The sequence below is a fragment of the Polyodon spathula genome, chromosome 23, assembly GCF_017654505.1.
Source record: "Polyodon spathula isolate WHYD16114869_AA chromosome 23, ASM1765450v1, whole genome shotgun sequence".
In the NCBI taxonomy this organism is placed as follows: domain Eukaryota; kingdom Metazoa; phylum Chordata; class Actinopteri; order Acipenseriformes; family Polyodontidae; genus Polyodon; species Polyodon spathula.
Window position 1 is genome coordinate 23405167 of NC_054556.1, and position 13745 is coordinate 23418911.

The window sequence follows — 13745 nt, forward strand, 5'->3', positions numbered from 1 at the left end:
TTGTCTGCCCATCTATCTCTCTCTCCCTCCATGTTATCTGTGATTTGGTCTCTCTCCATCTCCCTCTGAGATGCTCCTTGCCCTTGAATATATCAGAGGCTCTGTCTGAGATCCAATACAGGAGTTACAATACTTACAATTCTTTCAGAACAAGCCAAACATTAAAATGATCCTACTGCTCTCCATTAACTACCATACCTTATACAAGCACACTATTTCTACAACTCCACCTGCACCTGACCTCCCCAAGTCACACACCTGTAGCTCTGTTCCCTCAGTCCCTCTACCCCCTCTCAGTCAGGGCCTCTGTGTGTCTGTGTCTCGCTTGTCTGTTGCAATACCAGATTGAGCCCCTTTACTCCCCCCTGCCCTCACAGGGGCATGCTGTGCGGCCGAGGCTGTGCGTTTGGTTAATGATCAACAAGCTGTCAGCAAGCTCCAGGGATCTGTGATGGATTAATTGTGGAGGGGGCACAAGGCAGGTTGAACTGACGCAGCAAGGGTGTTCGGAGTCCCCAAATCCAGCTATATACCTTATCAAATGAAGAGTATCTCACAGTACACTACAGTAGGCTTTTTTGTGTGATAATGGATTATTTAATTGAGCAAACTGTCATTTTTGTATTCAACCTGGAATCAATAAGAAAGCTAAAAAACCTTTTTGACATGCAAAGGCATCTCCCTTACTGTATCAATCAGACAAGCAGTGCGGTCTGGTCGTGCAATACTGCAAAAAAGATCAAAAAGATTTATTTGACTAAATTATAGATTTTGATTAATTTTGATTCTAAAATGAATCTCGAAATGTCACTGGTCTCCCAAAGACTGAAAAAAAAAAAGATGCCAGTTTGTTTTTCAAAAGGGGAGAAATAATCTATTGGCTGAAAAATAAAAGTTATGCCATTTCAGCAATAATGGAAAACACGATTCACCATTTTTGTACCGGAAATGAAATACCAAAGATTTACTAAATGCAAGTTCACAAGCTGTGAAAACACCCCCCTTGGTGTGTATTGACATAAGTGGTAACCAATACTATATCTTATAATGTAATACTCACACAAAACATTGTAATGATCTAAGAGTGGCAGATAACAATACCACCCCCTATAACTGCATAAATCCTGCTGCTGTTTTTCCTAAAGGGGATTACATCCTTTTCATCTCTACTTGTCAATATTTTACAGACATCCTAAAACAGGGTATTAAGATCTGCTACTGATTATTAAAATACCCCCTGGTAAAAAATATTGCTGCCCTAAAGAAGAATTTGTCCCTTTTTTTTAACTATTGCAAAACTTGAAATTCCAAAATTCCGATCTGTTTAGAATTAGTCCGAGTGTACAAGAGATTTAAAAAAAAAAAAAAAGTTTTCTTATAGATATTGCTAAAAAAATAACTACAATATAGTTTAGATACCTAGAAGAAAAAACATGCAAATAAAATGTGATACATATTTCTTTACAGTTGTGTATGTAGGACTATTTAAAAAAACTAAAACAAAACAGCTGGCTCTGAGTTTTATATATTAGCATTTTTTGATATACTGTGTTTTAGTGTGTGAAAAGAAATCAATAAAAAAGTTAATAAGAATGTCGGCTTTAAATGGGCTCAGTTGTTTGGTACTTAGGCACTGCTCGTGATTGATACCAGGAACGTGTAGGTGGACCAGGGCATCTGCCTTCCCAGATCAGAGGAAGAAGGCAGCACCAAGCTGGGCTGTGAATCCACCCTCCCTCCAAAAAACAGGGTCATTTATCAGGGGCCAAGAGAGGAGTCCCCAATAGCCATGTGCTTGTCAGGTGAAGCAATCAGCTCTTTGTGCAACGCTGCAAACAAGTGTTGGATCAGCAAAAGTCTATTAAAGGCTGGTGGGCTTTTCAGAGCCAGTTGGTGGCGGGTCACTGATTTCACTGCTGCCTCCTCCTCCACACTGCCTGGACCCCTGTCGGTGTTGCTAGGTGGGGTGACACAGATCTGCAGAAGATTAATGATTTTTTTTTAGCAGGCGTCTATTTTAGCCTTTCCGTGTGCTTTGGAAGTTATGGCTAGTAAATTGTAAAAGTACACTGCTCACCCCAAACGGTAGATTACAAAAAAAAAAAGACACCTATCAAAAACTGACGTTACAAGTCATCCAACAGCTATTTCTTTTGCCATTAAGAGTGATTCCTAATCATAACAGGTTCATGCCATGACCATTTTATTGTTATTGTTAATATATTGGCTGGTTTCACAGACCCTGATAAGCATTCATCTTGAATCATTTGATGTTACCTTAGGTAGATAGTTTAAGATTAGGATTAACCAGCATAAATTAATGAACTATATAATGTACATGACATGTATACATACACCTCAGTAGCATGTTCATTTTTACATACCAATTAAGAAAAATGTTTATTATTGTGTATTAATGTTTGCAGAGTAGAATTCTTGGTGATTTTGTGTGTCAATGCTGTTAATTAGGTCCTAATAAAAGCAATGCCTTTTAAAAGAGTAGTTGAGAAACATGACTATATAATATACTTCATTGTAACGTGATGCATGTTTGTCCATAAAGATGGCGAGTAGCCAGTTCCCTTGTCAATTATGTCTTTGTACGAGATATCCCTCCCCCAGGACATGGCAGGTCACCCCAGGACAGCAGTCAGTGCTAAACCATGATTTACATGCAGCCTCATCGCAAGTGGAGACTCACCATTTCTAACAGAATGCATCATAAAGCAGGAGCAAAAGCTATTTTTTGAGCTCGCCGCAGTGGTCAAGTGTGGCTCCACAAGCAACATATTTCTAAGGTTTTAAAAAAAAAAAAAACAGCTGGTCCTGGCGTTTAAGTTAGCATTGGCTGGCTGTGGTCTGAGCAGTTTATTAGAAAGCAGCGTGCTGAGAAAAAACAGACCACTAATCCTTACCTTCCCCAGAGGAGAACCTATAATCACTGTCAATGCATGCAAGGCTTTTCTGTGTTAGTAAAAATAGAATGTTAGCTTTACATTTTCCTTCATGGAGGATCTGTACTTGGGTTATACTGGGGCTGCTTTCCAGCTTTTAATAACAAGCATTTCATTTTTTTTTTCTTGTTTTAAATTGAATGTTTTGAACGTTTTGTTTGCTGAAATTACAGAATATATTTATTTATGCCGTCGTTGTTTGTCCCACAATCGCAAATCAATGTTTCATTTACATTAAAGCACCAGGTATGAAAGTCTGTTTACATTCTTCAATAGTCTGCAGCCTTCTGTGCACTTGAAATACACTTTGTTTACAGGCCAGTTAGTTAACATTCCCTAACGATAGTTTAAACTGTAGACACGCTGGCCACTAAGTCACTCTATGCTTCTACTGGCAAGGATTGGTGGGATTGTAAAAGGACACCTCCAATCTCTTATATACACACATTTTAAAAAGTGGACTGCTTTCCCCTACACTAAGCAACTGTCTTTGATTCACTAAGACAGTGGTTCTCAATCTTCCCATCCGAACATATACACTTATTCCTTCATTTGTAAACCAGCATGAGGCATGGCTAGTGGTGGCTACAGAAATATTGATTTTAATAAGCCTTTACAAATAGCGGTAAAGCTAAACTTACTAAAATCAATCAGAGGTTGGTATCTTTAAATATACTTTATCCTTCTACTTGATTTTATTGCTATTAAGAGGTGGGTAGAACAGATGAAGAGTTTAGCAGCTGGTTTCACAGATCCCTATTAGCACTAATTTTGAAAGGCCCAATGTTATCTGCTGCCAAATGTTAACCAAGATTAGTGCTATTCAGGGACACTGAAACCAGCTGTTAAACAGTGTCATTACAGTATTTGACCACTTGGGGAGCCATGCACTAAGATAAAATACCAGGCTCACTATTAGGATTTTTTTTTTTCTTCTGTTGGATCTATCTGGCAATGTGACAAAACCGAGTTATGCAGCATGCCAGGTGGGTGATGCAGTGGTGCTGGAGTACTAGAGAAAGAAGTACATTTGCTCAAATAGCTGGTTCTGTATAAGTAACCCCTTTCACCAGGGATACCTTCGGGTTAAGAGCTTCACAAAAAAAAAAAAAAAAAAAAAACCTGTATTGAGGAGTGTTTCGTGCAATTGCCTCAGCCGGTAAGTTTCATTGTGGTTTGTTTTGCCTTCATGTCGAGCTCTCAGATGACATTTTACCAAAATATATGCATCCCAAAAGGAGCTCAGAATGTGTATCCAGGCTTGTCAAAAACACTTGCAGCACGGTTTGTATAACTTGCGATGCTGCTTTAAAATACACTGCCTTTTTATTGCGCCATCTAATGAAATCTATCAAATAAATACAATAATTCAATGGCATTAGCTTTCCAGTCCCAGGGTGCTCTTCATCTAACCAAGTTATACAAAATAAAAAAATAAAACAAACATTTCCAGTCAGTTGGACTCCTTTGATCCAGACTTTACCTGGAGTTGAATTAGCTGGGAATGATTCAGCTAGCTGGGAATGGCATCTGAACTCACATTACCGCATTGTAAAACATGCAGGAGATGATTAAGAACTAATCTTACATCTGCATGTGTCCAATGATTATTTTAATGGTGCGTTGACATACTGATATAGGTAAGTTGCAAACGTGTTTCTGTTGGCTGGTAAAACTATAGTAATGTAGTCAAGTAGACAAACATTTCCACGTTTTATTTTATTTTATTATTCCAGCATAATATTGTTTTTTAATATGTTTTCTCAGACCTACTGAACTGCATTTTTTGTATAGCAACAGAATATGAATATAGCTTACAGTTTGATACACAAAATCAGTAAATTAATTCATCTTTAACTTATTAATTACACCGTGTAACAAAATGGCTTTGTATTTACAGTATAATCGTAAATCTCGAAAAACTACTCACTTCTAAATCTTTTGTAGTCATTTTTGTATTACTTTAGTATAAATACATGTTAATTTGGATTCATATGTTGTTTTTTTCTGACTTGTGTGAACGAAAAGACACACATTTGCCCGTTTTCCCATTGGAAATAGTGGTATTTTGAAATATCATCGTCCTGGTCACAAAACCAAAGTTTGTGGGGAATAATAGCCATTTTCTATACTTTTGAGGCATAAGCAATTAGGAAATAACACTTACTACCCAGGAACAAAAATTGTGTTACATAGTGTAATTGGGATTAAGGCCAGGAGTACAGGAATGAGAAACAATGGCCTAGTGGTGCTTAATGTAAAGTGTATCAATAAATGAAAATAAGCGACAGGCAGAGAGGACAAAATACATATTATATATATATATATATATATATATATATATATATATATATATATATATATATATATAGGAGGAGAGTGTATTTTAGAGTAACATAACTAGTGTCTGATACACACTATGTTGCATAAAATAATAATAATAACTTGCAACATGCATCCTGTATAGCTAGGGTTTTGGCATGCCCCTCATATTCAATATATAATAAAATAACCAGCCATGTTGTCAATAACTACTCGTGTTTTAATCTAGCCTACCATACAGGTCCCTGTTCATCTACTTACCATCTATATATCTACGTGCTCGTCTAATCCCGTAGGCTATGGTTTTAGTAACGACATTGCAAGTTATATTTAAAAATAAAATGGAAATAAGTAACCTGGAAAACGCTGAATTGCTACCCAGTAAAGACGTTATCGATAACGGGTTAATAAACGCTAGACTTAGATACATAATATCATTTAAGTGTGGTTATATACATTTTTATATTGAATTTTAGTGTTAAATATTAATTGACACATAGATAATTATATTTGAATTAGTGACAAGCTCCCGCAACAGCATCTCACTTTCTAGAGTAAAATTCGATTTTTTTTTTTTTTTTTTTTTTTTTTTAAGCCAGAAGAAATCCAATGCTTATGCAAAGCCAGCAGATAGTCCACATAGTTAATCCATTCTGACATGAGGGTCATAAAACTTAAATAAAATCTAAAATAAATAAATAAATAAATAAAACACGTCCACACTTGAACATATTGCAGAATGCTTCAGACGGGAAATGGAGCAGACGGCTTGTGTAGAGCGCATCGATCATTCATTAATTCAATGTATTAAGATTCGGCACTTGATATTGGAAGGGCGATAGCAGCACCTTACTCACCCGCATCGACTCGTCTTGTAATAGCTTCAATTACTTCGTGTGCAATCCGGGTTCTGAACGACGGCTCTCGATGTACGAACTGCGCTGCTGTCTTTTTATATTCTACTCCATAAGATCAACAGCAACCAGATGCAGCAGAGGGATATAAGGTAAAGGTTCGGGGAGATGCAAAGATTTTAAATCCGAGCAGCTGCGCATGATTAACTGACTACTATGGGAATAAGAGTGTGTGTGTGTGTGTGTGTGTGAGTATATACATATATTTATATTTTTAAAGGTGTTTCTGTTATTCATTCTTACAAAATCGTAGGATGGGGATCTTATTAGTATAAATAAGCAACCACCAACACTTTTTTTGCTGTCTATAAGCACACGGATCACTTAATAGATCATTAACCAGCGATATGCTGCTGACTGAGACATTTTTACTCCTCGGCTCAGTTACAACCTGCTATTACCAAAGGGAAGAGGGGGGGCGACACATCTTCCAGCAGCCCTGGGTGTATCACAGCGCATTACAATATTGTGCAAGCAATGCTGCAGGGCCACTGCATGGCACAGGCTATTATCTCGCGTGGGTCCCGGTCTTGAGCGGTGCCTGCCTGTTTCCACACTACGTTTTTCAATCAGTGGCACGCTATTTGCACTCTAATCGAATCTCTGTTTTATATGCAAATACACGCGAGACTTATTTTTACACACTGGGTGTTTTCTTGCCTTGCACGCAGTTTAGTTTACGCGGAAATGTGTAAAATGTGTGTAAAGCGTAGGGCTGTGCAAATATGCATACACTAAGTAATAATTAGTTTAATAGGCCTTCATCTGCAAACAATTAGCAAAAATGCTTCGTAGAATGGGTTAACTTAAGCCTGCTTCACAGCTGAAGGTTTACTGCAAAATGCATGCGTTAAAATGATCAGAGTTTGTTCGATTAAGGCCTACGAATTGTATTGAATCAATCACGATGTTTATACAATAAGAGGTTTAACATGCAAGGTGTGAGCACACTGTTGGCAGGGGCATCTTTTACTCACCGCTGCGGTTTAGCTGTATCACCGCTGTCCTTATAATGGCACTTTAAAAGTACAAAATAACAAGCATACTATCAACTGTAGACCAATGACGTATTTAATAATAATTCACACACCATATATTTTACGTTTTGGTACTTTTGGAAAGCGGCCGGATAATGGTGTCATTACAGTATTCAAATGTAATCGAAGAAGTTATAGACTACTGACAGCCAGACTTAGTCATTGTTGGATATTCATTTTGCACTAGAAGAGAATATCTGAAAAGGTCTTGTGTTTCAATAACCACATCATGGTGTTGATTTAAAGGTTGTTCTTTCTTTCTTATAGACTGTTTTAACTGAGAAACGCGTCTCAACGACATGACTGGGAAATAATATATACGTATACATAAGTATACATGGCAGACATGTGGCCACAAGCTTTGCAGGGAAAGTGAGCAAAAATCTGAAATCTAACAAATGTTGTTCGAGTTTAAAAATGTCCCATGTAGTGAAACAATATGTAGCCCCTCCTTCCTTCTCTCCTTCCGTTGTATTATTATTATTATTATTATTATTATTATTATATTATTATTATTATTATTATTATTATTATCATCGTTGTTGACCAATCAATAAAACTGAAGCATGAAACTTTATAAATGACCGCATAGCTGCATAGAACTTACAGAATGTAAGCGGACATTAATTAAACACGCACGAGCATTTGTGTACAAACAAAGCTGGCTGGCACTGTCGCTTTCTCTGCGTCCAGCAATCTCAATTCCTACTGTGATCAATACCTGGAGATGTGTAGCCGCCTCCTCTGTGTACGCAAGGAGGAAAACAGGATTAGAATCAAATCGATAGTTTCACATTGACTCATTTACGACCAATTTCCTGCAAATTTCTGAAAACACTTTGTGTTGAAAGGAAACGTTTATTAAAACACAGTTTATAAAAAGCTGCAGGCCTACGTCCCTGTACAACAGTCTTTACCAGTTGAGTCTATATTGAATTTCTCCTCGCTGATGCTTGAAACGACAATAGCTAAATATATATATATATATATATATATATATATATATTATATATATAATATATATATATAATATAGATATATATATATATCTAATAGAAAAAGTGAAATTTACATAGATCACATTATTTAAATGTTATTTGAACAATCTTTACAATAAACTTGTTTCAACATTACCTAAATCTTGATTAATTATATTAATTAATATATAATGATAACTATCCGCTTCAAAAAATATCGAAGTTTTTTGTAACATGTAAAGTTGTAACATGTGACATTGTAACATCTCAGGTGATTTCGCGTTTTTTTTTTTTTTTAAATGTTCTTTTATATACACTTGCAAATAAATTACATTTGTATTACTAACTTTTTGTACGGAAAATAGCTTCGTGTTCAGTTTGGAAAGGCTACGTGGTAATTCCGAATATAGCCACATGGGGTCACTCTTTAGCATGTTTTCCGAAAGTACGTAAAGAAGAAACCAGCACAAGACACAGGGAGCCCCAAACCCCCCCCCCCCCCCCCCCCCCCCGACCCTTTGAGTTTTCCCGAACGGTTACAAAATGTTCAAACAAAAACAAAGCGTCCTGTTATCTCAACAAGGAGTAATTACGCACAGAATCTATACTCCTTGACAATACAAAACAAAATTGGAGGCTTTTTTATTGTGAGCATTAGCACTTAACAAATTAACCCCTTCACGTCTGTTATTTTATTATGTGTTTATATATTTATGTTTTTCCCCTCTTTTGCTTGCATTGCATTTCCAGGAGCCTTCTTTTCATTACATTAGCAACAATTAAATAAATGTGCTAAATAGATTAACAAGGTTACGAGTGGCTTCGTTTTTTTTTTGTTTTTTTTTTTCATTGCAAAACGAAATCTGTAAAGCAAATAATATTCATACAAACTGTGCCTAATTGTGCAAAGTGGCTGGTATGATATTTGATGCTCGGAATTGTTTCGCATTTGTTCCACAGTTGTAGAATATCTTTTGCAAACAGTCCCAGAAGCGAATTTAACTTCAAGATTCTTTCCCTTATGTTTTCTAAATACACTATGCCAACGTTTCTGTACAATCCATATGTATACCTTATAGTTACTATACCTACAGTACGATAGAGTATAATTTGTATGTATGTATGTAATGTATGTATGTATGTATGTGCTTTGTGTACTGTACTCTTTGAAAAGAGGGTGTATCGGGGTTCTACAAAGAACCATATGGTTTCTTCAGTCTATCTCTGGAACCTTTGTAAAGGTCCTATATAGGACCATTGTTATATACTGAACAGCAGAGAGTTCTACAGACTGGATTCTAAATTGAACTATTTCTTCCAGTTCAGCCCTCGGATGGTTCTGTTTAGAGCCCATTATATAGAACCCTCTGTTATTTAGTATATAATAATGGTTCTACACTTTCAAACTAAATGTTTAAGAATGCGTTTTCTACAACAGATTTACACCCTAGAGTTTGTTTTAGTTATTTTAGAATGTAGATGCACAGTGCAAAGTGTTATCAAATGAAAGGCCGAATTAACCAACGACCAGAGACTGTCTTGTATGTGTTTCTTGAGGTTCCCTTCGAAATGTGAAGCGCAGTCGGTACTCTTTTTTCAACCTTTCATTTTTCGCTCTAAGAGCCTTTGTGTCGTCCGCGTTATTTGACGTTAACAGCGGCGAAGAGTTTAAATAACATATTTTTGCAGAGACAAAAACAAACTTTGAAAGACAAACAAAATGTGTCGTACTGAAAATCTGAAAAACACAACCATCGTTCAAAACAAGGCAGTATGAACACTGAAGGCATTCGATCCCTGCTCTCTCCCCCTCGCCCCCCTCCTTCCCTTGAGAGAGTCAGCTGACTGCCTCTATCTGTCAAACTAACACCCCCCCCCCCCTTACCCCTCACTCTGTGGAACACATGCTAATCAGACACTCAGCCCTCCTTCCATTGGAGAAAGCCTGGATTTAACCCACCTTTTTCAGCGTCACATCAGGCCGGCTATAATAATAAAGCACAGGCTAAGCATTCTCTGAAGCTCAGAGAGAAACTCGGGAGCAGAGTGTGTGATAGAGGAAGGAGCTTAAATCTCTGCGGTGCAGAGAGGGAAAGCTGCTTTCTTTGCGACAAATAAAAAAAAATCTCCATCCGTACTTCTTTTTTTTCTTGATAAAGGGACTTACAATACAAAACTGCAGCAGGGAGAAGCTCAGTTGTAGCTGTTTGTCATAACATTTTTTTTTTGTAGCGTTTGCTGTTTTGCAAGAAGGAAAAGACATCTGAACTTCGTACTTCTGCAGAGGGGCTCAATTAAGATTACTTAAAGCCTCTAGTTTGCACAGCTGACAATAATCTTGATGACTGCTGTGCATTAGTGAAACAAATTAGACTTTTCTCGTTTCGTTTATCTCAAGAAGCGTGTCGCATGTTGTAGAAGTCGAGTTTGCAGCAGTGGACGGAGTAGTTAGTATACCGCCCCTTGCATGAAAACAGAAGGCAAGGGGGAAAAAAAGTGAGTTTTGCAGCGTTGGCAAGAACAGCAGCCTAGTTACTCAGATAAAGAAACTATGGCTGGAGAGTTGAGCATGGGGACAGAGCTCCCAGCCATCCCACTGGAACTGGAGTACGTCAATGACTTTGATCTGATGAAGTTCGATGTGAAGAAAGAGGCTCTGGCCGGGTTGGATCGCGCCTCTGCCCGGCACTGCAACCGGCTCCAGCCGCCTGGTTCGGTGTCTTCTACTCCGATCAGCACGCCGTGCAGTTCGGTGCCATCCTCGCCCAGTTTCAGCCCGACAGAGCAGAAGAGCCACTTGGAAGAGCTCTACTGGCTGCCTAGCGGCGGCTACCACCAGCAAATGAACCCAGAGGCGCTGAATCTGACCCCGGAGGACGCGGTGGAAGCTCTGATAGGGTCCACAGCACACGGCCACCCTCCGCACATTCAGCAGCAGCTCCAGCAAGGCGGCTTCGACGGCTACAGAGCAGCCCACCACCACCACAGCCACGTTCATGGCCAGCAGCACCATCACCAGTACCCCAGTGTCCCTCACCATCACGATGAGCTCGCAGCACACCATCATCCGCACGGCCAGCACCATCACCACCACAGCCAAGATCTCGACTGCCCATCCCCTTCCTCGCCGGAGTCCCACCAGGAGCTTCACCACCGCCACCACCACCACCAGCAGCAGAGTCACCACGGAGGAGGGCTTAGTGTGGAGGACCGCTTCTCGGACGACCAGCTGGTGTCCATGTCCGTGCGAGAGCTCAACCGGCACCTACGTGGCTTCACCAAGGACGAGGTGATCCGCCTGAAGCAGAAGCGCCGGACCCTCAAGAACCGAGGCTACGCGCAGTCCTGCCGCTACAAGCGGGTCCAACAGAAGCACGTCCTGGAGAGTGAGAAGACCCAGTTGGTTAATCAGGTGGAGCAGCTCAAGCAAGAAATCAACCGGCTGGCCCGCGAAAGAGACGCGTACAAACTCAAGTGCGAGAAACTGACAGGCAGTAACGGGTTCCGAGAGGCTGGGTCCACCAGCGACAACCCGTCATCTCCAGAGTTCTTCATGTGAATCACCGAGTGAGTCCAAGTAAAATAATAATATCAACAATAATACATAATAGTAATAAATACATAAACAATTAACACATACCTATTATTAATAATGCAAGAAGAGACTATCAAGAAAAAATAATCTCATATTTAATCATCTTCATTCATCTGAAAACTACAAGCGAGCCCTAGGAGAGGTAGACAGTGGAGGCAATTTCTTAAAACTTGTTCAACATCTCGACTTGTAGATTAGTCGCTTTTACTTAAATGTAGAGTCAGAGACACTTTTTCTTTTCTTTTCCAGAGAAGATTTTAAAATGCCTGCTCTGAACTTTTTTTCAATACTAAGTTGCTTACAAACTTGGGGGGGGGGGGGTGCTTATTTTCTTGCAAGCGTCTTCTGCTACAGGAGATGCTAGAAGAGACATATAAAAGTGACTGAACACTTGTCTGGCTTAAAAGAAAAACCTCTGGATCCAACATCTGCAGACAGTACTTACCTGGGAAAAGAAAATGGGCAGACAAAGGAAGGCGACTCTACTACTATGTCAACTTTCTTTTCCTGTATGTGCCCCGCTTGCGAATTTAGGACTACTGGATGAGGGGTACATTTTATGCAACATTTTCTTAGTTTCCTGCCTGCCTGGTAATATATATATATATATATATATATATATATATATATATATATATATATATATATATATATATATATATATATATATATACACAAAAATCTGCATTAAATATTAATCCTGCATGCTGGACATGTATGGTAATAATTTCTATTTTGTACCTTTTTTTTCTTGTTTATCTTAAACGCATGTTGTCGATCTGAACTTTTTATTTGTTGTTTTGTTTTTGGATTATACGAAAAAAAAATGAAATGATCACAAAATATAAACGTTACTGCTTGAGCAGTTTTCATTGGAGAGGGTGGAGGTGGGGGTGATTTTTAGCTTGTAAATATATGCAACATTAAACTGCACAGGAACTTGCTTAGAGGCTGGTTTTAAACTTATTTGATTTTTTTTTTTTTTTTTTTTTTTTTTAAGTTATGGGATTTTATTTGTTGCAGTTGCATTAAAAGACAGCCAACTTTATAAATGAAGTGCACTTTTAATGTTCTGGTTTATTATTATTTCGGTGTCTGCAGTTTTCATTTTGGGTTTGTTGTGCTGGCCACCTTAGAGGAAGACAAACAAGGTGTAACGCGACAAAAGTAACTCTCACATGACAGCGATACACACAAGTCAAACGTACAAATGTAGTATTTTCTCACTGCTGTTGAATAATGTTATTGCTGGGGGCTTAAGTTAATGTGTTAACCTAAACTGATATTTTAGTTTGAGGGATACTTATGAAGACAACAATTGTATTTTATAGAGATAATCGCAACTTTATATAATCTGATTTTTTTTTTTTTTGTACATTTTTAGTAAATCGATTATTTTCAGTAACTATGCCAGGTCAATTGAGCCACCCGTTATAACATATATAGAAATATGTAAGAAATCCGAACACTCCTTGTCAGGAGACTGCTTTATTTCTAACACCTGAAGTGAAGCTTTGCACCTGTAAATGAAGTTGTTTAAGTTACAACGAGAACAATGTGAGGGACCTCAGTTTCAATGCATATTTCTGAGTATTTGTAGCGTTCTTCAGACGAGTTAAACAGTTTGATTTTTAATCGCGTATATTTTACGTTTTCTTTTATTTTTTTTCTGCCGGTCAGTAAAAAAAAAAAAAAAAAAAAAAAAAAAAAACAGATTCAGGTTTTTGCACTTACAAAAAAAAAAAAAAAAAAAAAAAAAAATCCCAAAATGAAAACTAGAGAGAGAGAGAGAGAGAGAGAGTGTGTGTGTGCGTGCGTGCGTGTGTGTGTGTGTGTGTTTCTGTTTTAATTTGAAGTTTGTCTTTTTTGTTTTGAGTTTCTGGTTCTGCTGGCCAGATGCATAGTTAAGTTTTTTTTTTTTTTTTTTTTTTTTTTTTTATTATTAT

At 38.0% G+C, this 13745-nt stretch overlaps 1 protein-coding gene across 1 annotated transcript; it reads left to right on the top strand.

The window, feature by feature from the left end:
- The first annotated feature begins 10211 nt into the window (after positions 1-10211).
- LOC121298207 (transcription factor MafB-like) lies at positions 10212-12940 on the top strand. The gene has a single exon (XM_041225169.1). It carries the CDS (start codon positions 10756-10758, stop codon positions 11761-11763), a length of 1008 nt encoding a protein of 335 aa, XP_041081103.1. The 5' UTR covers positions 10212-10755; the 3' UTR covers positions 11764-12940.
- The last annotated feature ends 805 nt before the right edge of the window (positions 12941-13745 follow it).